We start from the raw sequence: 27073 nt of genomic DNA on the forward strand, positions 1-27073 counted from the left end.
ATACCTCCAAACCAATTTGACGTTGTCTAAACTGCTTCTATTTGAGGAGATATTGTTGCAGGTTGTTGAAATTGTACGTTGTTTTCTCGTTCCTTGCACTTTAAAATACTCAACTTTGCTTCCTCCTGAGGCTGTGCTTGATTAGCTTTGACTTCGTACCTCCTTTCTACTACATTGTGTATCTTTTCTTGTATTTTTGTGGTTAGTGGTAGACGATCTTTCTTCAACCTGTAGCCACTAATCTAGTTGGACATCTCTTCTCCCTCTAATGTTGCAAGTTTTATGGTGACGAGCGCAAAGCGCGACACGAACCCCGACGGCCTCAAAAACGCCAAGAGCCGATGCACGCCGCAAGCTGGTCACAGTGAAGCGAACAAGGGGCACCACCTAGCTTTGAGCGGCTAGGACACAGAAAACAGTGATTTGAAATATCATGGGCTCTCCACACACACACACAAATGACAGGTGATGAAAACCCTCGGGGGTGTGAGGGAGAATTATTTTCTTGCAATATTTACAGCAACCTTATTTCCGCCGAGGTGGCAATCATGGTGATAGAGAGATAGAGGGAGAGATAGTGAGCCTGTTGTTCTCTAGAGATGACTCACCGACACGAAACCCTTGCTAACATGAGTGTGTGTGTGCATCGAACATTGGAGTCAAGATGTAGACATAGCTTCTTTTACATAGTACAAATTCCCAAAGAAAATCGCTACACTAAGTCCCCTCTCTTGTGATGCAAATGTTGCCAATCTCTCCCACCAAAATACTACTAAGTGCTGACCTCTCATGAACTTGCCCCCCCCCCCCCCCCCCGATAGTGACCTCTCAGTTCCTTTTTATAGGTGCTGGCTGCTTTAGATTAGGGGTAATCTGATTTGATTAGGGTAATCTAATCAGGGGAGACAAAGCAAGGTGGTGGGCCCTGGGTGGTTGACCCTTGCTTTGTCTTGGGAAATATTATAAGGAAAACCTCTAGGTGGGCCTTTGTGACCATCACCTAGAGAGATGAGAATTTACAAAATTGGGATTTTTTTACAAGATTTGCTTTGAAATTGGAAAAATGACGACAACCTATGGATTTTACTGAAGAGAGTATCGTGGATGCAATGTCGGTGAACGGCAGCCTAGCTGGTGCGTCAGTGTAATGCATTCGTCACCTTCGGGGTCGTTTGGGGCATGCCTTCGGCGCCTTTGCTTGTTTTGGTGTCGGCGACGCGCGACTTGACCGTCTCCTTTCTTTGTCGATGACATCGATGTCCTTCGATTTTTTCTTCTTTTTATCAGTGCGCGCGTATATGCGTGCGTGTTATTTGGTTGTGTGGGTGCGCGTGCCGTGTATTTATGTATGTATGTGAGTGTGTGTACGAGAGTGTGAATGCGTTTTATGTGTGTCGGTATGTGTATAGAGGTTGCGGTGTGTGGGAATGAGAGAGGGGGGGTAATTTTAAAAAACAGGTGTGTATAATGTATATAAATATATATTTATATATATATGTGTTTTTTTTTTACGTGTCTTTTGTGCGCAGGGAACAGAGCGAGAGAGCGAGAGTGAGAGAGGGTGGCGTTGGGGAGAGATGGGGGGGAGAGTGTGTTTGTGAGTGCATGTGTGTGTGTGTGTGTCTGTGTGTGTGTGTGTGTGTGTGTGTAGGTGTGTGTGTGGGTGTGTGTGTGTGAGGGAGAGAAAGAGAGCGCCCAGGTTCTGATGGTCGGCGCCTGCGGGCTGTATGACACAGGGAGCGAGGGAGAGACAGGGCAGAGGGGGTGAGATGGCGAGGGATTGGGGAGTGGTAAGGAAGTGTGTGTGGATTAAGAGAGAGAGGGAGAGAACGCCCTGTTGGTGGCGCCTGCATAGGCCGGAAGTAAGAGAGAGAAAGAGAGAGAGAGAGAGAGGGGGGGGGAGAGATGCAATGGGAGTATGAGGGTGTGTGTGTGTGTGTGTGTGTGTGTGTGAATTAAGAGAGAGAGGGGGCGGTGAGGTACCACGTACGGCCTGCGGATTAATGAGAGCTCGAAAGAGAGAGAGATAGATGGGCCCGCCTGTCCGATAGAGAGCGAGAATGGGGGGATGGGAGGTCAACGGAATGGGGAGGGGGTGGTGAGTGGTTGGAGAGAGAGAGAGAGAGAGAGAGAGAGAGAGAGAGAGAGAGAGAGAGAGAGAGAGAGAGAGAGAGAGAGAGAGAGAGAGAGAGCGAGAGAGTGAGAGGGGGGGGGGGGGGGATAAGAGGAAGAGGGTATGTGGGGGGGGTGAATTGAGAGAGAGAGAGAGAGAGAGAGATAGAGATAGAGAGAGAGAGAGAGAGAGAGAGAGAGAGAGAGAGAGAGAGAGAGGAGAGAGAGAGAGAGAGAGAGAGAGAGAGAGTTATTCTATTCCATGCCCGCAGGGATGCTCACTCAGAGGGGAGAGAGTGAGAGCTAATTGAGGGAGGGGAAGATAGGGGAGGATAGAGCGGTGGTCCACCGGTAGGAAGAAAACAAGAGGGGAGAGATGGGGGGGAGAGCAAAGCCGAGGGGGTGTAGACAAGAGGGAAAAAGGAGGGGTGAGGTATGGCGGCCCGCTGGGCTGGGATATGGACGAGCGAAGAGAGAGAGAGAGAGAGAGAGAGAGAGAGAGAGAGAGAGAGAGAGAGAGAGAGAGAGAGAGAGAGAGAGAGAATTCAAAATTGGCGGCCCACCAGGGAATATAGGAAATGTTTTTTTTTTCTTTTTTGCGCCCATTGGGCCCGGCGATGCAGCGGCAGGGTAAGTGAGAGAGAGATTTTGGCGGAGCCGAGAAGCAGGGGAGAGAGGGCTCTGTCTTCTGGCAATAATGGAGAGATGTGGCCAAATTGGTGGCGCCCCGCCAGTGGTTAAGCCTAGAGGGGTGGTGAATGTTAAAGAAATTTTTCTTTTTTGTGTTTTCCCTTGGTAATATGCTCTCCCCTTCTTGGGGTTTGGTTCTTGCGGTCGCGGTTTCGAAAACCGGCTGTCATTAGCCCTCCCGTCTGGCTAGAGGCATTCATGCTTCTAGCCCTACCTCTGGTTCTTTAGTCGCGGAGTTGGAGGGTTCTCCCTCTTCTGGAATATCTAGCATGAACTATGGATCAAACCTAAGGAAATACCGTTTTAGCCTCCATCCATTGACTCTAGTCTTGTGAATTCTCCCATCTGCTTCCATCAGCTTATAGCTGCCGTTGTCATAGCGCCTTTTGACAATGAATGGTCCTTCCCATCGGGGTTGAAATTTCTTGTCCTTCTGGGTGTCAAATCTGTTGTCGTATCTCAATACTAACATGCCTTTTTCCAGGCCCTTTTCCTTAAGCCCTTGACTGAAGGTGAGCCGGTGTTGCTCTGCGTGCACTGCATAATGATTGATTGCATCTTCTCTATCTAGTTGGAGCCTTTCTAGATCCAGGATGTGGTTGCAAAGATTTACAATTGGGCGTTGTAATTGGCTAGCCATGACTTGTAAGCTGCCTATCTATCTATACCTCAATGGGCAGAATTGCCTCCTTTCTGTAAACTAGATGGAAAGGGGTGAAACCTGATGTTCGGAATGTCGTTCGATAGACCCATAGAGTGGCCATGAGATGTTTATCCCAGTCTCCGGTGTGGTTATTCACCTGCTTTGTGATGATTTTGCAGATCATTCCGGTTACCTTTTCTACTAGGCCATTACACTGTGGATAGTATGGTGTGGAATGTCAGCGTGTAATGCCTAACTTTTTCATCAGTTCTCCCACCAGATCGCCTCTGAAACCTGGTCCCCTATCAGATATTATCTCAAGAGGAGTGCCAAAACGGCAACAGATGTGCTCAAATATGAACTTTGCTCCCTCTTGGGCTGTAATGCGGGTGGTGGCTGCTGCTTCCGCCCATCGGGTCATGTAGTCTACACCAACTAGAATGTATAGTTTACCTGATTGGGCCCTTGGTAGAGGAACAATTGCATCTATTCCCCACTTCTCAAACGGACCGTATGAGATGATAGGAGTCTGTGGTTCATAGGTTAGTGTGTGATCACTGGCCACTTGACAGGCCTTGCACGTTTTACACCAATGATGCACATCCCTGTTCAGACTAGGCCAAGAGTATCTTACCTGTAGAATCTTCCTACTAGTGATATCTAAAGCAAAATGACCGCCGCAGACACCATCATGGCAACTTGAAATTACCTCTGTGATCGGACTGGAGGTTGGTACTCGCCTGAGAATCTGATCCTTGCCTTTACAATACAAGTATCATTTACAAGGCGGTATCTTGTAGCCTTCCTTACCAGCCACTGTTTCTGGCCCCTAGTGTACCCTTCCGGACATTCTCCTTGTCAGGCCAAGGGCCAACCAAGGGGTCGCGGACTCGGCCAAGGGCCGGCTGCCAGTGGGAAGGGGTCCGAAAGTGGCTAGGAGCCTATTAAAGGGAGGTTGGGCGGATGGACCAGGACCTGGCAATCCTTTGGTTTTAGATTGGTATCAGAGCCAGGTTTCGATCCTGGGACCTGTGGGTTATGGGCAAGAAGCAATCCTATTGGGAAGATTATCTTCCTATTCTTGAGTTTGCATATAATAGTGCTAAGCATGTTACAACTGGTTTTAGTCCATTCATGCTTATGTATGGTTTTCAACCTAGATCACCAGTGAGGGTGGGGTTGGCAACTGAAAAGCTCCAACAGGTCAAGGAGTTCCTCCAAGATCATATGGAAATGTTGAGACTTGCTCGTCAAAATGTTCGACAAGCACAGGATCAATATAAGAAGTATGCTGATGAGAAAAGTCGGCAAGTTACCTTCACGGAAGGGGAAGAGGTATTTTTGTGTGTGCCAGAGATTCAGAAAGTCTGAAGACTGGGCCTACACCCAAATTATCTCCACGTTATTGTGGGCCATTCAAGATACTCAAGTGAGTTGGAGATAGGGCCTACAAACTTGAGTTACCTGCGCACTATCGTGTCCATCCGGTATTTCATGTAAGTCGTTTACGTAAACGCTTGCATGGGGACGACAATGTTATCGGCCAGCAGATATTGGTTGATTTCACTGAACCTCCCATTCCACCGCATGAACCTGAACGCATTTTAGATTTTCATGAACTCCGTACTCATCATCATGTACGCAGTCAAGCTTTAGTCAAGTGGAAAGATCGCCCTAAAGAGGGTGCCACTTGGGAAAACATTAGTGTTCTTAAGAAGAAATTCCCCACTTTTGTTTTTGAGGACGAAAACGCTTCTCCAAGGGGGGAGTAATGTCAGGCCAAGGGCCAACCAAGGGGTCACGGACTCGGCCAAGGGCCGGCTGCCAGTGGGAAGGGGTCCGAAAGTGGCTAGGAGCCTATTAAAGGGAGGTTGGGTGGATGGACCAGGACGTGGCAGTCCTTTGGTTTTAGATTAGCAAAGTTATTTGTGGACAATCTTTACAGGTTGTATGGATTGCCAAGTAACATTGTGAGTGATCGTAATCCCAAGTTTAACAGTCATTTTTGGAGGGCTGTTTTTAAACGATTGGGTACACAACTTAATTTAAGTACGGCTGATCACCCTGAAACAGATGGTCAGATGGAACGAGTCAACCAAGTGCTAGAGGATATGCTACGAGCATACGTTAGCAAGAAGCAATCCGATTGGGAAGATTATCTTCCTATTCTTGAGTTTGCATATAATAGTGCTAAGCATGTTACAACTGGTTTTAGTCCATTCATGCTTATGTATGGTTTTCAACCTAGATCACCAATGACGGTGGGGTTGGAAACTGAAAAGCTCCAACAGGTCAAGGAGTTCCTCCAAGATCATATGGAAATGTTGAGACTTGCTCGTCAAAATGTTCGACAAGCACAGGATCGGTATAAGAAGTATGCTGATGAAAAACGTCGGCAAGTTACCTTCACGGAAGGGAAAGAGGTATTTTTGCGTGTGCCAGAGCATTTAGAAAGTCTGAAGACTAGGCCTACACCCAAATTATCTCCACGTTATACTGGGCCATTCAAGATACTCAAGCGAGTTGGAGATAGGGCCTACAAAATTTGAGTTACCTGCGCACTCTCGTGTCCATCCGGTATTTCATGTAAGTCGTTTACGTAAACGTTTGCATGGGGACAACAATGTTATCGACCAGCAGATATTGGTTGATATCACTGAACCTCCCATTCCACCGCATGAACCTGAACGCATTTTAGATTTTCATGAACTCCGTACTCGTCATCATGTACGTAGTCAAGCTTTAGTCAAGTGGAAAGATCGCCCTGAAGAGGGTGGCACTTGGGAAAACATTAGTGTTCTTAAGATGAAATTCCCCACTTTTGTTTTCGAGGACGAAAACGCTTCTCCAAGGGGGGAGTAATGTCAGGCCAAGGGCCAACCAAGGGGCCACGGACTCGGCCAAGGGCCGTCGGCCAAGGGCCGGCTGCCAGTGGGAAGGGGTCCGAAAGTGGCTAGGAGCCTATTAAAGGGAGGTTGGGCGGATGGACCAGGACCTGGCAGTCCTTTGGTTTTAGATTAGCGAAGTTATTTGTGGACAATCTTTACAGGTTGTATGGATTGCCAAGTAACATTGTGAGTGATCGTGATCCCAAGTTTAACAGTCATTTTTGGAGGGTTTTTTTTAAACGATTGGGTACACAACTTAATTTAAGTACGGCTGATCACCCTGAAATAGATGGTCAGACGGAACGAGTCAACCAAGTGCTAGAGGATATGCTACGAGCATACGTTAGCAAGAAGCAATCCGATTGGGAAGATTATCTTCCTATTCTTGAGTTTGCATATAATAGTGCTAAGTATGTTACAACTAGATTTAGTCCATTCATGCTTATGTATGGTTTTCAACCTAGATCACCAGTGACGGTGGGGTTGGCAACTGAAAAGCTCCAACAGGTCAAGGAGTTCCTCCAAGATCATATGGAAATGCTGAGACTTGCTCGTCAAAATGTTTGACAAGCAAAGGATTGGTATAAAAAGTATGCTGATGAGAAACGTCGGCAAGTTACCTTCACGGAAGGGGAAGAGGTATTTTTGCGTGTGCCAGAGCATTCAGAAAGTCTGAAAATTGGGCCTACACCCAAATTATCTCCACGTTATTGTGGGCCATTCAAGATACTCAAGCGAGTTGGAGATAGGGCCTACAAACTTGAGTTACCTGCGCACTCTCGTGTCCATCCGGTATTTCATGTAAGTCGTTTACGTAAACGCTTGCATGGGGACGACAATGTTATCGGCCAACAGATATTGGTTGATTTCACTGAACCTCCCATTCCACCGCATGAACCTGAACGCATTTTAGATTTTCATGAACTCCATACTCGTCATCATGTACGTAGTCAAGCTTTAGTCAAGTGGAAAGATCGCCCTGAAGAGGGTGCCACTTGGGAAAACATTAGTGTTCTTAAGAAGAAATTCCCCACTTTTGTTTTCGAGGACGAAAACGCTTCTCCAAGGGGGGAGTAATGTCAGGCCAAGGGCCAACCAAGGGGTCACGGACTCGGCCAAGGGCCGGCTGCCAGTGGGAAGGGGTCCGAAAGTGGCTAGGAGCCTATTAAAGGGAGGTTGGGCGGATGGACCAGGACGTGGCAGTCCTTTGGTTTTAAACTCATGTGTTTAGAAAGCTGATAATATCAGGCATAGCATCACTACCTTGAAAGAGGGGTAGTTTTAGTTTGATTGCTCCTATGGGAACGTCTTGTATTCTTTCCTTGGCAGAGCATCTACCTCCTGATTTTCTGTCCTGGGGACATGAAATAATTGCACTGCTTCAAACCTTCTTAAAAGATCCTTAACTTGGCGTAGTTGACCAAGTAAAACCTGATTTTTACAAACCCAAGTGCTGTTTATCTGCTTTATCAAAAGTAGAGCATCCCAAACACATTTAGGCACTGATTCCCTTGCAAAATACATTGTTCTAACCCAAGAATTAAAGCTTCATACTCTGCTTTGTTGTTGAAGTGGGAGTGTAATAGCTGCCCAATGGAGAATACCCTTTCCTGTTGCTCATTGAAAATGACGATGCCAGCTGCAGACTGGTCCATTATTCTCTTGTATGCTCCGTCAAAGAAAAGAGAGTGAGCTCTTCTAGCCTAGGACTTTCTACCATTGGTGTCTCTTCTTTTGCTTCCGTGTTGACCTTCAGCTTCTTCTCATAGTGGCGATGAGTAAGAATACCTGCTAGATTAGCCCTGGTGGAGTTTTCTACTTGCATGGTGTAGTCAAACTCTTGTAATCTAACCGACCATTTAGAGATCCTAGATGACATCCATGTGTCGCATTACATACGGAAAAACCTCCTCCATTGTCAGAATTACAAAGGGTCTAGGCAGTAGATAAGTGCGGAACTTTGTGGTAGCAAACATTAGTGTGAGCACCATGTGTTCTACTGCAGTGAATCCCTTTTCTGATGGGGTCATGACACGACTAGAGAAGTAGATAGGATGCATGAAAGAAGTTTGGGGGTCCTTTTGCATTAGTTGGCTCCGAGTGTATCACTTCCTACACTGGGGCTCACATAAAATGGCTCGTCCCATCTGGAGGGTGAAATGGTGGGAAGCGTGGCTAGGATTTGCTTCACTTTGGTAAATTGTTGCTCATTTTCTTCACTCCATGAGAACACATCCCTCTAGGTGACTTGTTGTAGAGGCAGAACCACTTGAGATAGCAAGTGAATGAACCTGCTTAAGTATCTTACCTTCTGAAGGAAAGAGACCAACTGCTTAGCTGTGGTGGTGATGACAAAGATACCAAAGCTTGAATCTTGCTAGGGTCAGCCTCAATCCCTTTTGCTGAAATCACATGGCCAAAGCGAGTGACTTTGCTTTCACCAATGTGACACTTATCCACATTGAGTTGGCCACCCAAGGTTTACAGCCTAATCAGGCCATCATAGACTTTGCTCAAATGCAGGGAGCGTGAACTATAGATACAAAAATAATCTATGAAGACCCGTATTGACGTTCCAAAGTATGGTTGGAATACAAAAGTCACATAGCGCTGGAATGCGGCCGGAGCATTGGTGAGGCCAAAAGGCATCACTCTGTAAGCAAAGCATCCCCAAGGTGTTATGAAAGTTGTATTTTTCTGGTCTTCTTCCGCAATGCTAATTTGAAAATATCCTAAGTAGCCATCACATACTGTGTAGCGCTCATGACCTGCCACTTCATTGAGAATTTCATCTTGGAATGGGAGGGGAAAGTGATCCCTCTGTGTGGCTGCATTGAGAGGTTTATAGTCCACACAGACTCTCCACTTGCCATTCTTCTTTGGTGTGACTACTACTGGAGAGACCCATTCTGAGTCTTCGACGGGGTAGATGAAACCTACCTGTAGCAAATTCCTCACTTCTTTGAGTAGTGCCTCTTGTTGGATTACCCAAGTCTTCTGAGCTTTTGCACTACGGGTTTACTTCCTTCTTTGAGTCTTATGCGATGTTGTACTACTGTGATTCCTGTGATCTTATCATAACCATCAATGAACAATGTGATGAAGTTACCTAGCATGGAGACATACTCCTTCCTCTCTTCATCGGTTAACTCATTGGAGAGCATCCGATGTAACTTACTTGTATCCTCTAAGGATTGCATACCTGATGGTCCCTCTTGGTTGGTCGGGGGTGCTTCAGATTGTGTCAATGTTTTTTGGTCTTTAAGGATGACCCCCATCACTTCGATGCTACTGTCACTTTCTTCAGTTGTTGTTGTCTCTTGTCCTAAGGTGGACGAATAGTCAGTGGTGGACTCATCTTCTGATGACAGCTGGTGGTGGGATTTTGGTTGCCTGGGCGGCGGTGGTCTCGCCCTTGGTGGAGAAATCTGATTTTGTCTTCCTCCTCTATTGAAATTCCGCCTTCTTGGATGTGGGCAGTAGTACATGCCATGGCCGTCTTCCCCGCAATTATAGCAGTGGTACTCTTGGTTTTGCCTTCCTTGTCCTCTCCCTTGCTCTGAATTTCTGACAGGTGCATACCCTTGCTGCATCAAATGCACGGATGAACTCTCGAGTTGGGTAGTGATGCGACTCAGCAGGTCTTGCTGCTCTTCTGATGCCTCTTGTGGTTGGGCTCTATGAATGGCTGTTGCAGTCACTGGGGTTAGTCGGACTGAGCTTGATTCCTCTGACTCGTTGACTCTTGCTTGCATGCGCAGCTTCTTGTCTTTAAGGCGGGCTACTTCCACTGCCAACTCATATGTTGTAGGAAACCTCCCCTTCACCTTCTCCTTAAGCGGCGACCACAGGCCAACAATGAAATGGTCCTTCTTTAGGAAATTAGGCTCTCCTTCACCTTCCTCCAGTGAGGCAACCCATCTCTCCCACAAATCCACAAACTTGGACTCGTATGTGGCATACTCTAGCAGACTTCCCTGCTTTAATCCCGTCAGTAGCTGCCATAGCTTTTCTGAGGTTGTGCCTCCACCAAACCTCTTCACAAAGGCAGCACGTAGTACATCCATGCATTTTTGGTAGCTTGGGACAAAGCATTGTACCAAGACTTGGCCTCTACTTTCATCAGTAGAGGAAAAATTTGTAGCCGTGACGCGTCGTCATCCTTGTTGGAAACTACACAAGCGATGTCGAAATCATCCAGAAAGTCGGTGGTGACGTCTTCTCCCTTGTTTCCATTGAACGTGGGGAAAGAAACACTTGCCATGGTAGTTACTCAGGAAATTACAAAAAAAAATTTCTTGAAGATTAATGACAGCAGCGGCTCATAGCGGCTTTTTACAAGGTTGGGTGGATAGATTAAAACAGGATAAAGATGGAAACATTAAAGGAGTGGTGGTAATCCAATATGGGGAGAATGATAGGGTTTGGGGAGCTAAGGATTTCTCCTAGCACCGCAGCACCAAACAGATACACAATCTTCTGTTGGTAGAAGATTTTCCTATCTACATAAATATTCACATGCATATGCTGCAGGAATCTAAACGGGAACGTTGTCGGCCCGTTTTCCATCATGCACAGAGGGTGGAGCACTTACTTATACTCTTACCGTGCCGGTGTTGATGAGTCGGCACATCCACAGGAGGTCGTCGCCTTTCATAGGCTTCACTTTTCCTTCGTCTCTCAGCACGTACGGGGTGATGGTGACACGTCTGACTACTCCCAGCCTTTTGGCTAGCAGCAACTGCAGATAATTACCGTAGTCGACGCATTGCATGAACTCCACTCCATTCAGCTGTAACTCGTCTCCAGCCCACTAGGTTTCACCCGTGGTGGAGAGCTTCTTCAAGATGAGTTGTACGGGGAGAGGAGGAAGACCCTCTACCCGTCCTCCAAAATAGCAAGAGCAATAGCCGAACCACTCTTCCTTAGGGCATGAAAACCTTTTTACCACTTCTGCTTTAGGATTGTCGAAATGGACTAGCAGTACTCGCATGTGCCGTACGAATCGATAGGCGACCTTCCGCCGCTTAGCCTCGGATGACCTTCTCTTTGGCAAACTGGGTACGGTTCGGCTTTCCAAACTTGAAGCACTTGCGTGGCTAGATGCTTCTTCCTTTGGGGTCATGTGTTTCCAGACTGGATTAGCCTTTCCTTACCTTTGGCTCGAGCAGCCCCTTTCAGCCATTTTGGAGTAGAGGTTATACCTTTGATTGCAGTTTCCTTAGGAAAGAGAGGCCTTATCGTTTTCTTTCCTCCTTTGATATGAACGACCTCCTCGCGGTGAATGTCAACGTAGACAATTTTAGTCCCTTCGCTGCCTTCGTTGCTGGCACTCATTGACAGTGTGCTTTGGTTGACAGCAGTGATGACACTTCATAGACCTCCCACCTGATGCTCTCAATTTGTGGTTAGAACGAGCAACACGAGATGGGGAGCTTACATCTTGAATACTGACGAAACTACAGCCTCGTAGTAGTACTTCAATGAAGGCGGCTAGTGCCTCTTTAGTCTCCTCCTCTTCTGTCCTCCAGTTAGAGAACTCCTTCAGCCATTCATCCATGATTGCTGATGTGCGTTTCTTTTAGCATTGTAAATTGAACGTTTCCCAGAAGCCATCCTCAGTGGGGGCACCAAATGACGAGCGCAAAGCGTGACACGAACCCCGAAGGCCTCGAAAACGCCGGGAGCCGATGCACGCCGCAAGCCGGTCACGGTGAAGCGAACAGGAGGCACCACCTAGCTTTGAGCGGCTAGGACGCAGGCAACGGTGATTTGAAACATCACATACTCTCCACACACAAAGACAGAGAGAGAGAGAGAGAGAGAGAGAGAGAGAGAGAGAGAGAGAGAGAGAAAGAAAAAATGACAGGTGATGAAAACCCTCGAGGGTGTGAGGGAGAATTATTTTCTTGCAATATTTACAGCAACATTATTTCCGCCGAGGTGGCAATCATGGTGATAGAGAGATAGAGGGAGAGATAGTGAGCCTATTGGTGTGTTCTCTATAGATGACTCACCGACATGAAACCCTTGCTAACATGAGTGTGTGTGTGCATCGACCATTGGAGTCGAGATGTAGACATAGCTTCTTTTACATAGTACAAATTCCCAAAGAAAATCGCTACACTAAGTCCCCTCTCTTGTGATGCAAATGTTGCCAATCCATCCCACCAAAATACTACCAAGTGCTGACCTCTCATGAACTTGCCCCCCCCCCCCCCCACGATAGTGACCTCTCAGTGCCTTTTTATAGGTGCTGGTTGCTTTAGATTAGGGTAATCTGATTTGATTAGGGTAATCTAATCAGGGGAGACAAAGCAAGGTGGTGGGCCCTGGGTGGTTGACCCTTGCTTTGTCTTAGGAAATATTATAAGGAAAACCTCTAGGTGGGCCTTTGTGACCATCACCTAGAGAGATGAGAATTTACAAAATTGGGATTTTTTTACAAGCTTTGGTTTGAAACTGGAAAAATGACGACAACCTACGGATTTTACTGAAGAGGGTGTCGTGGATGCAATGCCGGTGAACGGCAGCCTAACTGGTGCATCGGTGTAGAGCATTCGTCACCTTCGGGGTCGGTTGGGGCATGCCTTCTACACCTTTGCTTGTTTTGATGTCGGCAACGTGCGACTTGACCGTCTCCTTTCTTTTTGTCGATGACGTCGATGTCCTTCGGATTTTTCTTCGTTTTATCAGTGCGTGTGTATATGCGTGCGTGTTATTTGGTTGTCTGGGTGCATGTGCCGTGTATTTATGTATGTATGTGAGTGTGTGTGCGAGAGTGTGAATATGTACATTTTTTGTGTGTCGGTATGTGTATAGAGGTTGCGGTGTGTGTGAACGAGAGAGGGGGGGATAATTTTATAATGTATATTTATACACATGTTTTTTTTTTAACGTGTCTTTTGTGCGCAGGGAACAGAGCGAGAGAGCGAGAGTGAGAGAGGGCGGCGCTGGGGAGAGATGGGGGGGAGAGTGTGTTTGTGAGTGCATGTGTGTGTGTGTGTGTGTGTGTGTGTGTAGATGTGTGTGTGAGAGAGAGAGAGAAAGAGAGCGCCCGGGTTCTGATGGTCGTCGCCTGCAGGCTATATGACACAGAGAGCAAGGGAGAGACAGGGCGAGGGGGTGAGATGGCAAGGGGCTGGGGAGTGGTAAGGAAGTGTGTGTGTGTGTGTGTGTGTGTGTGTGTGTGTGTGTGTGTGTGTGTGTGTGTGTGTGTGTGTGTGTGTGTGTGTGTGTGTGTGTGTGTGTGTGTGTGTGTGTGTGTGTGTGGATTAAGAGAGAGAGGAAGCGAACGCCCTATTGGCGGCGCCTGCATAGGCCGAGAGAGAGAGAGAGAGAGAGAGAGAGAGAGAGAGAGAGAGAGAGAGAGAGAGAGAGAGAGAGAGAGAGAGGGAGGGAGGGAGGGAGAGATGCAGCGGGAGTGTGAGGGTGTGTGTGTGTGTGTGTGTGTGAATTAAGAGAGAGAGGGGGGCAGTGAGGTACCACGCACGGCCTGCGGATTGACAAGAGAGAGAGAGAGAGAGAGAGAGAGAGAGAGAGAGAGAGAGAGAGAGAGAGAGATGGGCCCGCCTGTCCAACAGAGAGCGAGAAGGGGAGGGTGGGAGGTCAACGGAATGGGGAGGGGGTGGTGAGTGGTTGTAGAGAGAGAGAGAGAGAGAGAGAGAGAGAGAGAGAGAGAGAGAGAGGAGAGAGAGAGAGAGAGAGAGAGAGAGAGAGAGAGAGAGAGAGAGAGAGAGGGGGGGGGGGGGGGGGGATAAGAGGAGAGGGTAGGGGGGGGGGGGGGGGGGGGGGGGGGGGGGGGGGGGGGGGGGGGGGGGGGGGGGGGGGGGGGGGTGAATTGAGAGAGAGAGAGAGAGAGAGAGAGAGAGAGAGAAAGAGTGTGTTATTCTATTCCATGCCCGTGGGGCCGCTCACTCAAAGGGGATAGAGTGAGAGCTAATTGAGGGAGGGGAAGATAGGGGAGGATAGAGCGGTGGTCCACCGGTGGGAAGAAAACAAGAGGGGAGAGATGGGGGGGGAGAGTGAAACCGAGGGGGTGTGGACGAGAGTAAAAAAGGAGGGGTGAGGTATGGCGGCCCGCTGGGCTGGGATATGGACGAGCGAAGAGAGAGAGAGAGAGAGAGAGAGAGAGAGAATTTACAAAATTGGCGGCCCGCCAAGGAATATAGGAAATGTTTTTTTTTTTGCCTTCATTAGGCTGGGCGATGCAGTGGCAGGGTAAGTGAGAGAGAGAGTTTGGCGGAGCCGAGCAGCAGGGGAGAGAGGGCTCTGTCTTCTGGCAATAATGTAGAGATGTGGCCAAATTGGTGGCGTCCCGCTAGTGGTTAAGCTTAGAGGGGTGGTGAATGTTAAAGAAACTTTTCTTTTTTTTGTTTTCCCTTGGTAATATGCTCTCCCCTTCTTGGGGTTTGGTTCTCGCGGTCGCCGTTTCAAAAACCGGTCGTCAATGGCACCATTTGATGATATGTTGTTAATCACGAATGGGCTATTACCTTGCTTTTTTAACTCTTTGGAGTGTTGTTTTAAGGTGTAGACTAATATATAGTCACTCTTTGTGAAATCCTCGTTGATAACATGTTACTCATGGAACTCCTTCATGCTCTTTTTGTGCATAGATGTCTACAACAGCTCGTAAACGTATTTTGTCTAGCTTCTCAAGATCATCAACCCTTTTTGATAGCTCGTGGCATGTCCACTCTAAGTTCTTGTCTACTCGAAGTGTAGAAACCAAGAATTTCATGGACAGTATAGCATTAAATCCGAACATATTAATAGGTGTTGTCCCATTCGTTGTTTTGTAAGCAACTCGATATATCCAAAGAGTTGAGTGTAGCTTTTGGTCCCAGTTTGCTTTCGACTTACTCACTATTTTTGTGAACACCGTGCATAGGATTTTGTTCATGTTGGTTGCCTTTCCATTAGCTTGAGGGTGATAAGGTGATGATTTGCGATGGATTACCATGAATGACCATGAACTCATCTAATAACAATTCAATCACTTCGTTTAGAAAGTGAGTCCCTCTATCGCTAACTATCTCGATTGATAGTCTATATCTCATAAAGACGTTCTCATACAAGAATTGCACTTTCGTTTTTGCATCGTTTTTTCTTGTAGCTTTGGCTTCGACCCATTTGGTTGGATAGTCAGTGGACACTATAGTGTATTGAGCATGAGTAGGATACGCGAGAGGTGCTATCAGTACTACAAAGTCTATGCCCCACTTGGCAAAGGCCCTTGCCCCCATCATCAGTCGTAAAAAAAAATTGTCTCTCCGCATAGGTACTTTTGTCCTTTGAAATTCGTCACATCTCTTCACGTATGCTTCAGCATCCATGAACAATGTTGGCCACCAAATTCCTACAACAAGAGTTGCTTTTGCGGTTTTGTCAGTAGAAAAATATTCACCTGCTTGTCCATCATGAGCTTGCTCAAGAATCAAAATGTATTCACCTTCAGCGGCACACATTTTAAATTGATTGTCCTTTCCTCTCTTATAGAGGTGATCCTCAATCAATAAGTAACTTTTCGCTTTGGTCTAAATGGATTTCATCATCCTTGCTTTACTCAACCCCTCTGGTAAGGTTCTGCTCATCAGGTACAATGTATAAGCTCCACTTAGGTGCAATCGTTACCCTAAATAGTGTCGCATGTTCTACAGGTGCTTGAGTTGCACAAATGTTGCATGAACTAATGTATTCATGAACACTTCTTTGCATTATAAGCCACAGTATACACCAAGTCTCATTAATCTTTGGAAGGTTTGCACTTTTCCATTGTGGATTTTTGTGTTTTGCACATGATCTTGGCTCAAGTAAACATTTTTCTCTATTGGCTCTAGACATAGCCTCAATATACCGTTGTTTCCTTGCTTGTATAGCCTTCCAACTATTAGCACTAATGTTTGTGTTTTCTCAATGATTGATGGATGCCTTTCAATCCGTAGTGAACCAATGGTGAGCAAAGGTATGACATGTTCACTCCACCTTGACACCATTTCAATATTGAATAGATAAGAATCAGGAAAGTCATCATCAACAGCTTGTGAGGGACAAAAAGTGCATAATCAATGAGACTCCTCGGCAGTGCCCTAATGCCCTATCTTGCATTGTAGTGGATGACAGCTGAGTTGGATATAGGCAATAGGGAAAATTGCAGCCAAGGGGATTGGCTCAAGAATGTAAGGGTGGGTGTAAGCCCCTCATTAGAGACGAAAATGGTTTTTTGATTGGTGTAGTATGTGTGATGTGATGTATGAAGCATTAACCTCCTAATGTCTTCCAAGATGTGATACATTGGCATCATCAAAAAGCCTCAGTCACACTGGAGTCTCTTGCAGCATCATTTAGCAAGTGTAATGCATCCCATCTTCCAAACCACTTCTTAATATTTTGCATTCATCTTGAATTTTTGGACTTTTTTACTTACGTCCCATTCAATTCTAGGAAGCCAATGTGAAGCCTTTTTTTCATCTGTAGCATATAACCCCCAACTCTCTTTATTCCCATAACCTCAATAGGAAGTGATACAAACTCAAGAAGCAAAAAGGGGCACTAAGTTCCAATTTTCTCATATTTGGGTCATGAGAACTCATATGTGCCAAGTGTGGGAAGCAGGGGAAGGAAATGGGGTGTTGTTTCAACTTGTGACAGCTTGTTCATCTAGAGTGGATGCTTTTGGTGGAAGCCATGTGCGCTCTTGTGGGTTTGTAAGGATTATCTGGACTTGTTAAAGGTATTTCTTTCCTCCTCAAATCTTTTCAATTTCTCTTTCTTGATTGTAAAAATCCTCTCTTTGTGAGAAGATTTGCACAAGAAGGGTTTCTAGTTGAATATGTCTTATCGCCTACACATATTTTGGTGTGTATTTGCCTTGATGGCTTGCGGTAGTTAGTAGACATCCATGATGAGAACTTTTTTTGAGCTTTTTTAAAGTTCTTTGAGATAAGTTTTCTTAATTTTTCAGTACAAGTGGTGGCCTCTTTTGGTTTTATTTGACGGTGTAGAGAGGGTGTTGTGCCATGTGTAGAGAAAACTGATTGTGCGTGACGTCTTTATTCTTTTGGGTTTTTGTGGATGGTTAAAGCGGTTTGAGAATACATTTTATATATCTTCCTTTTCTGATAAGTCATGGTTTGCAACCTAAGGTGGCCACTTCTAGTTGTGAGGCTCAATACAGGGCAGCTTTCGCAGCGATTGTTGAGTGTGTTTGGCTCAAATGCCTTATGACTAACTTGGGTGTTGGACAGCAGTATGCCACCACTATCTTCACTAACAGTCAAAGTGCTTCTGCAATTGCAAAAGAACCCGGTTTCCATGCTCACACAAAGCACTTTGAGATAGATTATCCTTATCTCAAGGGAAGACTCTCTGTAGGAGAGGTCAGCTCTGCCTATGTGCCTACATAGGACAATCCTACATACCTTTTTACATAGTCTTTGCTTTGTGAGAAGTTCGAAGCTTTTTGCAAAGCTTTGGGCTTACTCCCCTTTTTTTATTGAACCCATAGGACCTGACACTTCCCTATACATGAGAACCAACTCACGTTCACCGCATCACACTCAAGAGAGATTTGTTACCATATATTTGATAGTGGTGTGTGTGAACGCACGTAGGATCGTCTTGGCAGTTTATTGCCAATCTAGGAGGTTTTTTCCCCATCTTATATATATACCCATTGTTCTAGGGTTAGCCTTATCTTTGTACTAGCACACTCCATAATACTACTTCATGTGTTGTGTGCTCTCAAGCTTCTCGTGCTTCTTCGTCATCTTCGCGTGCATTCTTGCATCTACATTTCCAAGTAGGGCTTGAAAGCTTTATCTAGTCTAGATTATTATAACAATGATATTTTTCTATTTTTTGTTTTTTACCATAAGCCGCAAGAAGATTATTTTAAAAGGAAAAAGAAGCTTTACAAGAAAAAGGGGACAAAGGCCTTGGATACAAAAAGAAAGCCTATTTCATAGGCTTATATCTAGGGAATTTTTAGATTTGGCTTCTCCACAATCAGTGTCTAAATTCTTGAGGGACTTTTTGTTGTCGTTTTGAGCCTTCATGGGGGTAGGTCGATCTCTAGTAGAGGGCTCGCCATCCACAATTTGTCGATGAAGATATTTATCCAACTCATTAACTTGCTCTATCAATGCAAGTAAAAGAGCACCTTCCTCCCTCTCTTCCTCTTCCAAGGAGGCTAGAAGAGCATATGAATTTTGCTTTTATGAAGCAGCAACATTATTGTGAGGGGGGGGGGGGGGGGGTCCAGTCTAGTGCGATGAGCCGATGTATCCTTGGTAACACACGTGTCGGATGGGGTCTTGAATCTTGAGGAGGGGCATCCTTTTCAGATTGAGAGGGTGGATGATGTGTAGGAGACTTCTTGCTCGGGCATTCCTTGATAGGTTACAGGAGGAGCCATTTCTTAGAGATCATCTTCTTCCACTACAGAGGTTGAGTATGTTGCAACGCCATATGCCACTAAGGAAGCTATATGGTTGGCACGTTTAGTGGGAGATTAAGATATTCAATGGGTTCCAATTTCGCATTATGATCGTCAGAGTGCCATTGCTTTGGCAAGTATGCCCGTGTTTCGCTCTGTTGAAACACATAGAGGTGAGGTATCATTTCATTCTAGATGCGTTGACGGATAAGAAATTGGAGCTTGTCAAGGTCCACACTCATAACAACCTATCGGATTCTCTTATGAAGAGTCTGGCTACATAGTGGTTTCCACATCGCATCGAATTCGTGGGTGTAGGGTGAACACAATTGTACAAGGATGAAGCTATCGCGCTTCACGATTGTACATACTAGCTTTAGTCATAGCCACTTACGGCCATATTGGCTTTTAAGTGGGAGATTGTAGGGGTAAAGGCCTATGGCCGCCCGCATGACTAACACCCTTCTAACCACTAACTCTTGTACACCATATACATTTACTACTAAAGGAGACACACCCCAACTCGCTTGGTATGCTATTTCTCCCAAAGTCCTTCTCCTTCCTCCTCCTCTTCTTCTCCTTCCTGCACACACGTGCACACAGGCATTAGCTACCCTACATTAACAAATCAACAACCTCCGGAATTTATTGCTTCTATGCCATATCTGATGGTAGAAGCATACTGAAGTTGCCATGTTGGAGACTGGTGCAAAACCAGACATAATTGTTATATAAATTATCATGATAATAATATGTCATCATCTTGTAGACAATTGAACATATTTACCCTTAAATCCAGTAACAGTATCTTTAGCCTAGGCAATCAAGCAACCACTTGACTTGTGATGATGACTAAAAACTCGCAAGCAAGCGATCCAAGTAGACATAAATTATTGTAGTCATGCAAAGATGAACTACCAATTTGGTCAACATGAATGCATTACTCATCTTGTTTTCTTTTGCTTTCTCACTCAACACATAGTGAAAAGGTAATCGATTAGGCACATCCAAAAATAACCTCATCTTGTAAATGAGTATGGCATGAGATTCAAAGTATCCATCCATTTTCCCTTGGTGCTCCTACAAATTCTTGACACAAAGCTTTACACTTTCTTGCAGTTCTTGCAAAACCCAACACTAAAAACTTTCCAAAAAGCAAGTTGGTAAAACAAAACCATGGGAGAAGTCTCTTAATTTGGGTAGAGCCCAAGTTAAGGTGCCCAAAAGCAAATCAACTCTAATATGAAAAGGATCTCATCAACCAATAGCGATGGTGAGCGAGCAACGAACACAAGAGAAAGAGACTCGTGTCATTTTGAGTTGAACTGTAGAAACGAAAAATTGTTAGAAGGTTAAGGTGACCTCTTTTTGGTGCACTTATGTACAAGTTGATGGAGGTTGAAGCGTTGCTTCCCTCCTCTTGACAAGAAGCTCACTCACAATGAGTGTCTTTAGGAGCCCCTTCACTCTAGCATAGTTTTAGCTTTAACCTTATCTTTGGTCTAGGACCTTGTCCAACATACTATTGTTAAGAGTTAAGAAAAAGAAAACCGCTTCCCTCCCTTTGGTATAGGCACATTACCAAAGGAGAGAGACGAAAATCACATCCTCACGTACAATGATCTCAAGAGCAGATGCACTTTTAACATTCCTATGCAATTTGAGTGCTTCAAAAGGAACTTGAGAGGGTAACCGAGGGTTTCACCTCCCTTTCAAGCTAACAAAGCAATCACAACTTTCGTGAAAGAAATGCAAAAAAGTAGACTTTTGCCATTTTTCGGGTATATTTTGTTACTATGTTGAAAGGTTCGAGAAGGAACTAGTTGGCTAATAGTGGTATCAAGACATAACCAACTTCCTCTTCCCAACTCAAGACACTTCACCTTCCCAAAAGGAAGAGATCCAAAGACCCCAAAGGAGGTAAGTGAGATGTGGTAAAGAGTGACTACGATCACAAGGAAGAAGCTAGAGATAAAGGTGTCATTGTGTCTTTTATGGAGTATGTTTTTAGGATATTTGACTTCGTTAAGAAATGTGTGATCATTTCACTTCTATTGTGTGAAGGGTCCCCTCTTCATATAAAATTTGATTTCTCTAATATCTCCAAAAAGTTGCTACCCTACTAGAAATATACTAGTACCAACAATATTTTTTTGAAACAACTTTACCAATATTCCATACAGGTTTCCTACAAAACAATTCAATAATGCTAGTGTCAATAGGACTCCCTTTTCAACCACTATAAAGTGGTAAGAAAACCACTTCTTCAGTGCCTATTGCACATACACCATAGTTAGGAAAGAAGAAAAACTCCTTAAATCACAATATTGCTCGAGCAATCTCAAAAAGAATGCCATCCTCAAGACACAACTAAGAAAAACCTCAATGGCATCCTCAAGACACAACTAAGAAAGACCTCACAAGCTCATGCTTATCATGCTAAAAAGGGTTTTCCTCCCTTTCGAAGCCAACAAAGTAGTAAAAATCTCTATTATACCAAATATATATATATTTCTCGCCTTTTCTATCCTATATTTATATTTTATTGTCGATGTTCTTCTATGTCTGTTATCTTCTATACCAAATTTGCTCCTGAATTTTGGATCACAATGATTTTCTTCCCCTATGTCATTAGCAAATGGCAAGGTATGATTGAATGCAACTCTTAATGCCCATTAGAGCATCTCGTTTGATTCCTTTAGTCTATATATCATCTACTCTTTCATGTTTGTGAAGACTATGATTGATCACTTTAAACTTACAGTAATGTACAGCTTTTACAAATATAGACCTTGTTGAATGGGCTTCACATTAACATTGGGCATAAACATACTAGTCTTGTCATCAAAACTTGAGCACATTCCTTTCATTATCATAATCTCCCTTAAGATTTGGTGAGAGTCAAGGCACCTTCTAGATGTTATCAATCATAATTTCCAACCAACGTTGACATGCAATGATTGGACGCAACACCACCAAGAGCGTAGACTACCTTGGGAGGAACCTCAAACTTAGGTTAAGGTAGAGCTTTTGTGCAAGTCTTTTCATATAGGCAAGAGAATTGACAACCTTTCCCCTCCAATTTTTGCCTAGGCTATGTGATTAAGAAGGCTTCATGCAATACCGGTTGTGTTTGGCATGGATTTTTATAAAATCTCACAATCCCTGCACACATTAGGAGCATCATATGATGGCATGCATGCCCATGTGCAAAATACATGAATAGTGTGGGTTTCTATGTGACCAGCTCCACATGTAGATCATTGCTTACATGTCCCATTGAGCTGAAGTGTTGCTTATCATGGTCACCATCCCGACTCAGACCCTGGAAAACGTTCATGGACAATTTTACCAACCCTTTAGAAGAATAAGTTTAATGCCCACATAATGCTCAGTTGAAACTCTAGAAAGCAATCAAATACATAGCACTACCAACCCTTCAAAAAAATAAACCAAGGCCCATACAAATCTGAAGTTGCTACAATACTCTTTTAAACATCTCCAATGCTGCATGTTGGATGCACTAAATTCAATAGTGATGGACACAAACATGTGCCATTGGATTCGAGCTCAGACTAAAAACTAAATGATCATCACTACGCCAAAGAGTAAATCAAAGAGTATGCATCATTACCAATTAAAAACTGAACTTAAGTCCCTTAACAGAACAGTAGCCATACCTTCCCTCCACACAAATTAGTTCAAAATGTGTGCTAGTCATTACAAATGCCTCCGCACCAAAACACTACCAATGCAAATTGATGTTAAGGACAAGGGAAGATGGAAGCACACTTCCCCATTCTTTAAGTCATAACCATGCCAAGGCTTCCTTTTTAAAGTTCTAGTCATTGTTTCTCAAATGAAGATGATGAAATTTGTCAATGATCCCGTCACTCTCTATTGGAACTTAATAGCCATTGGCACTTAATAGCCTATACTAAAAACACACGTTCCTACTACTCCCAAACTCGGAACTATTTGCAACTTTGATGTTAAACACTCCCAACAGGAGATCACCCGAGAAACATAAGCTCAATTGATAAGGCTTCACAAGACTCGGAGCCAAGGTTAAGCTTTTGTTGCTGGTTTCGCACCAGTGGGCAGGCACCCACTTCCTTGTTGGGGTGGGCAGGTGTGTTCACACCCACCTGCCCAATTAGAGAGAGACATTACATGAACAGGTCAGGGCACGTGCAGCCTATTGGTTGCATCCAGCTTTTGCTACTGTCATAACACAGGTTCCATCCTGCAAAAAAGGCACGCCGCAGGCCTTCTTGGCCCACCAACCCTTGGCCAATGGGGGGTTCACCATCCATGCTCTTGGACGCTCAGATTTTCGCTTTTCAAGTAGCAGGTCACCACCAACTTTGAGCAGGCAACACATAGGCGAGGCTCGTGCTACAATCACGGTGGGTCTGTCGTCTCCCATTTTGGAGGATATTCCCCCGGCTCAAAGGGCAGCCACACAGGATGAGACATGCAGCAATGAGCGCTTGTAATACATGGATATGTATGCAGTTTCACCCTCCTACATACCTGAACTGATAAGTCTCTTTTCTTTAATATGAGGACAACTCATTCCAAATTAATAAATTGATTTCAACTGTTCCATTGTGGATTTAAATACCAACCTTTACATCACAAGAGCCTCAGACAATTATATCTCCCCCACCCTTGCATCAATTCTGGCCAACTACAAGTTCTAACAACATGGACCCATTAAAGCCAACTTGCATTCTGATTGACATACAAGGAAAGGAAGGGCTGTAAGCAAATTGTAAAGATTAAAGAACTAAACAAGCTAGTCAGCCAAGTAGCCACCAAACCAATCTTTCATCAGTCAAATCTTCCAAAAGTTCTCTCAAGTCAATCCTCCTAAGAGACTTTTAAGAGGAACCTTACAATAAGCATGAAAGACGCCTTGAATATTGACAGACAAGAAATCAAAAAACTGTATACGACTTGGGAATTGGACAAGCCAGTCAGCCAGGCAGCCATCAGACCACATACTCATCAGTTGACCTTAAGAAACTTCCAAGAGGCAATCTGGCTAAATTACTTGCAAAAGCTACAATGTGGCAGGAAGGAGAGAGCTGAGAAAGAACTGAAACACCAAGCCACAAACTTCACACTAACGCCCACAACACACACAAGCATACCCAAAGAGCCCTATACAGCAGAGACAATACTTCCTTGTTCACACCAACAGATGGGAACTGGAGATCTTGCCAACCAATTCCATCTGGAAAACTGGATGAAAAGTGTCTTTTTCACAAGAATGAATGATTTGACCTTGTAAAAAGAACACTCTACAAAATTACGGCGCTCTATCCTTCCAGGAAAAGAGAGCTTACCGATTTCAGCTTTCCTAAGCTAAAACTCACTCCAAATACATTGCAAAACAAAAACCCTACCATTCCTTTTCTTTTTTTGACAGCCTAGTCTAAGTCAGGAGGTAACAATGAATGGTTAGTTGATACAACTCCTTGTTGACTCAAGCACCACCTTGAAACCCTCGTCCTTGACCACGGCCACGACCACGAACCCGCCCTCGCCCTCGGCCACGACCACGACCTGCAAAAATAGCATCCATAAGGCCCTAACAAAAGGAGAAGTCATCATTTGTATCTTTCACAAGAGGTGGCAAACTAGGCACAAAACCATGCTACAGCGATCACAGCCTGGCAATAAAGCTTCTTCATGAACATGAATCTCACCACGACCAGGGCCAAACTCCTCTGCCAATGCAGTATTTGTATCCTCATATCCAACTACATCATGGGGCATATCACCACCCCCAAAGCCCCGTCCACGACCCCTTAGACCATATCCCCTTCCACGCCCCCACCCACGTCCTCGCCCTCGATTGTAGCCTCCATCATAGCCATTGTATTCAGGTCCGGCTTCAAAGCCTCCTGAAAAACCAATACAACCATGACAAAAACATCGTGACAGCATTTAAAGGTCAACGTGAACAAAATATCAATTTTCAATTGACCTCTTTCTCTGCCCCTTCCACGACCTCGGCCCCTTCCGCGGCCTCTGCCTCGCCCCCGGCCTCTTATCTGCTGAGGTGAACCCTCTGAAATCAAGCACAAAAAACATGAGACTCTTGACAAGCTTGCCTCGTGCACTGTACCTGAAAAGTCTTCAACTAGTAATATACCTCCTTCCTCATCAAAATCAGCTAATGGCTTCACAAGTTCTGGAGGAAGAGGGGGTTGATACCTTCATCATGTCAAAAGTTCAAATTAGGGCATATGGCACAAAGCTACAACCGACTGACCAATGTTCTGGATCTCATTTTCAAAAAAAAAAAAAGTACAAATTTCTTGATTAACTACCCAATAGATGTAGTATCCAACTCCTTAACAGAAAGGACAATTGTGATCATCGACACATGTCGAACTTGCTCCAACCTATGTCATCAATGCACAAATTAAAGAGAAATTCAGTCAGTCATTAAAGCCATGAACACATTGCAGCCGGGGGGAAGTCATGTAAATGACTTACGGAACAAGACCCTCCTCCAAGGGTTCCCATGTATCCGTTATGTCCGTGGAGCCAATTGTTGTATCCTGGTGGAGACCTGCAACCCTCCTCTGCGACACAAATATTGCATAAAGCCTTACATCTTGGGCAAGGAGATTTACGGCATTCAGACCCAGTAAAAAACAAACCTTGATGATCTCTGCAATGTTCACCGTTTTATTGATAGCACGACCCATTGCTTTCAGAACAATTTCCGGCGTTCCTTTGTCCTGCCAGTTAGAAATCAAGAAGTAAGAGGATGACCCAGAGCAATAACTCGCTCTAGCAACATGCATCCTCTCTACATACAGCAACAGAAACGCTTGTCTTATGTGTCTTTACTGCTTACTAAAACAAGACAACAGATTCTTACAAGGTGTTTGTATGTGTGCATAGAGACGCTAAGCTGCATTGCAAGCCAATTTACAATTGAACCCACAAATAAGAATACTCTGATCAAAAATAATATCCTCCACAAGGTTATCCTCTTATTACAAATTTCCGGCTAGCGGCCATGAACTCAGAAAGTACTCTCTCTCTCTCTCTCTCTCTCTCTCTCTCTCTCTCTCTCTCTCTCTCTCTCTCTCTATCACACACACACACACACACGCACGCACGCACAAAAGGAGTGGCACAATTCATGAAAATCAACGAAGAACAAATGATTGAGAAATTAAGAGAACTAATTACCTGTAGCGTGGAGATGGCGTAGGTGATGTAATTGCGCATCTTGCCCTGTGTGGTAATTCGGATCTCATTCTCGCTAATGGGGGTTTCTGGGCGAGGCTTCTCCACGCGCTGGTAACGATCCATGGCGGCAGATCGGTAAACGAGGGCGCGCGCGAATACACAAACGCAAAAACGCACACACACACTCACACACTCTCTCTCTCTCTTTCTCTTGTCTTGCTATCTCTCAATGATGAGCTCTCTCTCTCTCTCTCTCTCTCTCTCTCTCTCTCTCTCTCTCTCTCTAAGCTCCGCCGAGACAGCCTCTGCAGATACGACCTCCCGATGGCCTTGTCAACCAAATGAAGACGATGAAGACCAGCCCACGCTCCCTCTCTCTCTTGCTCTCAGTTCATCCTAGCACGATGTATACGTAGTGGGTACCTCTCCCCGACCCCAACCCAACCCCCTAGGGTTTTTCCTATCTGGATTCTAGACTTGTCCGTGCCATTCATTTTTTAAATATCTCTCATTCTTATTACCCCAGAGTGTAAACGTGCCCCTTCATCATTAATACGGGGTATCCCCTTTGGTATCTTGTGGCCTTGTACATTTGGTGCATCCTTATTCGCCCACTTCTCTCCTCCTTAACTTGCATATGTGCACGCGCAATACAATAGGCCTCATGAAGAGAAGCCACTCGAGTGAAGTAAAACCGTTTCGTTGGTGCGGCACTAGAGCTACAACTTGGCAATGATGTGTGTGCACACTGGGGGGGGGGGGTAAAAGATGAGGGATGGGTGGAGCTCAGCAATCATAGGAGCAAATAGTGTAGCTCCTTATTCTTAATGAACAAGTGGAAGGGTCACGACGACTTTCAGAAACAGTAAGAAAGTGATAAAATTGTTTAAATTGGTATCAGTATTTGGGAAAGGATTGCATCAGCTTAGTCTTGAGCCGATTGAAAATCGAGACTAGCTAGCTGCAAACCATGGTAAATGAATGAAATATGTGAGAAAGTCGTCCAAACATTTTGCAAATCTCAAAGTTTCTGCTAGTATTTCCGTTTTTTCTTTGTGAGGAGGAAACTCGATCAGCAGC

At 44.9% G+C, this 27073-nt stretch overlaps 2 protein-coding genes across 2 annotated transcripts; both read right to left on the reverse strand.

Annotated features, from left to right (window-relative positions):
- Positions 1-1809: 1809 nt before the first annotated feature.
- On the reverse strand, positions 1810-15803 carry LOC147440366 (uncharacterized). Its single transcript, XM_086483291.1, has 6 exons — positions 15743-15803; positions 12131-12241; positions 2729-2791; positions 2556-2655; positions 2111-2367; positions 1810-1925 (listed from the first exon to the last, which is right to left on the reverse strand). The coding sequence occupies exons 1-6, from the start codon at positions 15801-15803 to the stop codon at positions 1810-1812; spliced, it is 708 nt and encodes a 235-aa protein (XP_086339417.1).
- An 8006-nt stretch (positions 15804-23809) lies between these two features.
- LOC147440367 (uncharacterized) lies at positions 23810-26422 on the reverse strand. Its single transcript, XM_086530124.1, has 8 exons — positions 25994-26422; positions 25453-25533; positions 25286-25374; positions 25117-25191; positions 24939-25000; positions 24771-24854; positions 24490-24687; positions 23810-24346 (listed from the first exon to the last, which is right to left on the reverse strand). Exons 1-8 carry the CDS (start codon positions 26114-26116, stop codon positions 24267-24269), a joined length of 792 nt encoding a protein of 263 aa, XP_086386250.1. The 5' UTR covers positions 26117-26422; the 3' UTR covers positions 23810-24266.
- Positions 26423-27073: the final 651 nt, after the last annotated feature.

This window comes from Adiantum capillus-veneris, chromosome 15, assembly GCF_014529385.1.
Source record: "Adiantum capillus-veneris isolate H3 chromosome 15, ASM1452938v2, whole genome shotgun sequence".
Classification (NCBI taxonomy): Eukaryota; Viridiplantae; Streptophyta; class Polypodiopsida; order Polypodiales; family Pteridaceae; genus Adiantum; species Adiantum capillus-veneris.

Excerpts from the sequence above, each read along its gene's own strand:
- LOC147440366 (XM_086483291.1), bottom strand. The coding sequence starts at position 15,803 with ATGTGTGCCGCTGAAGGTGAATACATTTTGATTCTTGAGCAAGCTCAT. Across the intron at positions 2,792-12,130 it reads CTCTCTCTCTCTGTCTTTGT|CCCTCTCTCCCCTGCTTCTC; the intron begins GTGTGGAGAGTA and ends CAGAAGACAGAG. Across the intron at positions 2,368-2,555 it reads TCCATATCCCAGCCCAGCGG|AATAACTCTCTCTCTCTCTC; the intron begins GCCGCCATACCT and ends GGCATGGAATAG.
- LOC147440367 (XM_086530124.1), bottom strand. The coding sequence starts at position 26,116 with ATGGATCGTTACCAGCGCGTGGAGAAGCCTCGCCCAGAAACCCCCATT. Across the intron at positions 25,192-25,285 it reads TTGGAGGAGGGTCTTGTTCC|GTTGGAGCAAGTTCGACATG; the intron begins GTAAGTCATTTA and ends TTGATGACATAG. Across the intron at positions 25,001-25,116 it reads TTGGATACTACATCTATTGG|GTATCAACCCCCTCTTCCTC; the intron begins GTAGTTAATCAA and ends GACATGATGAAG.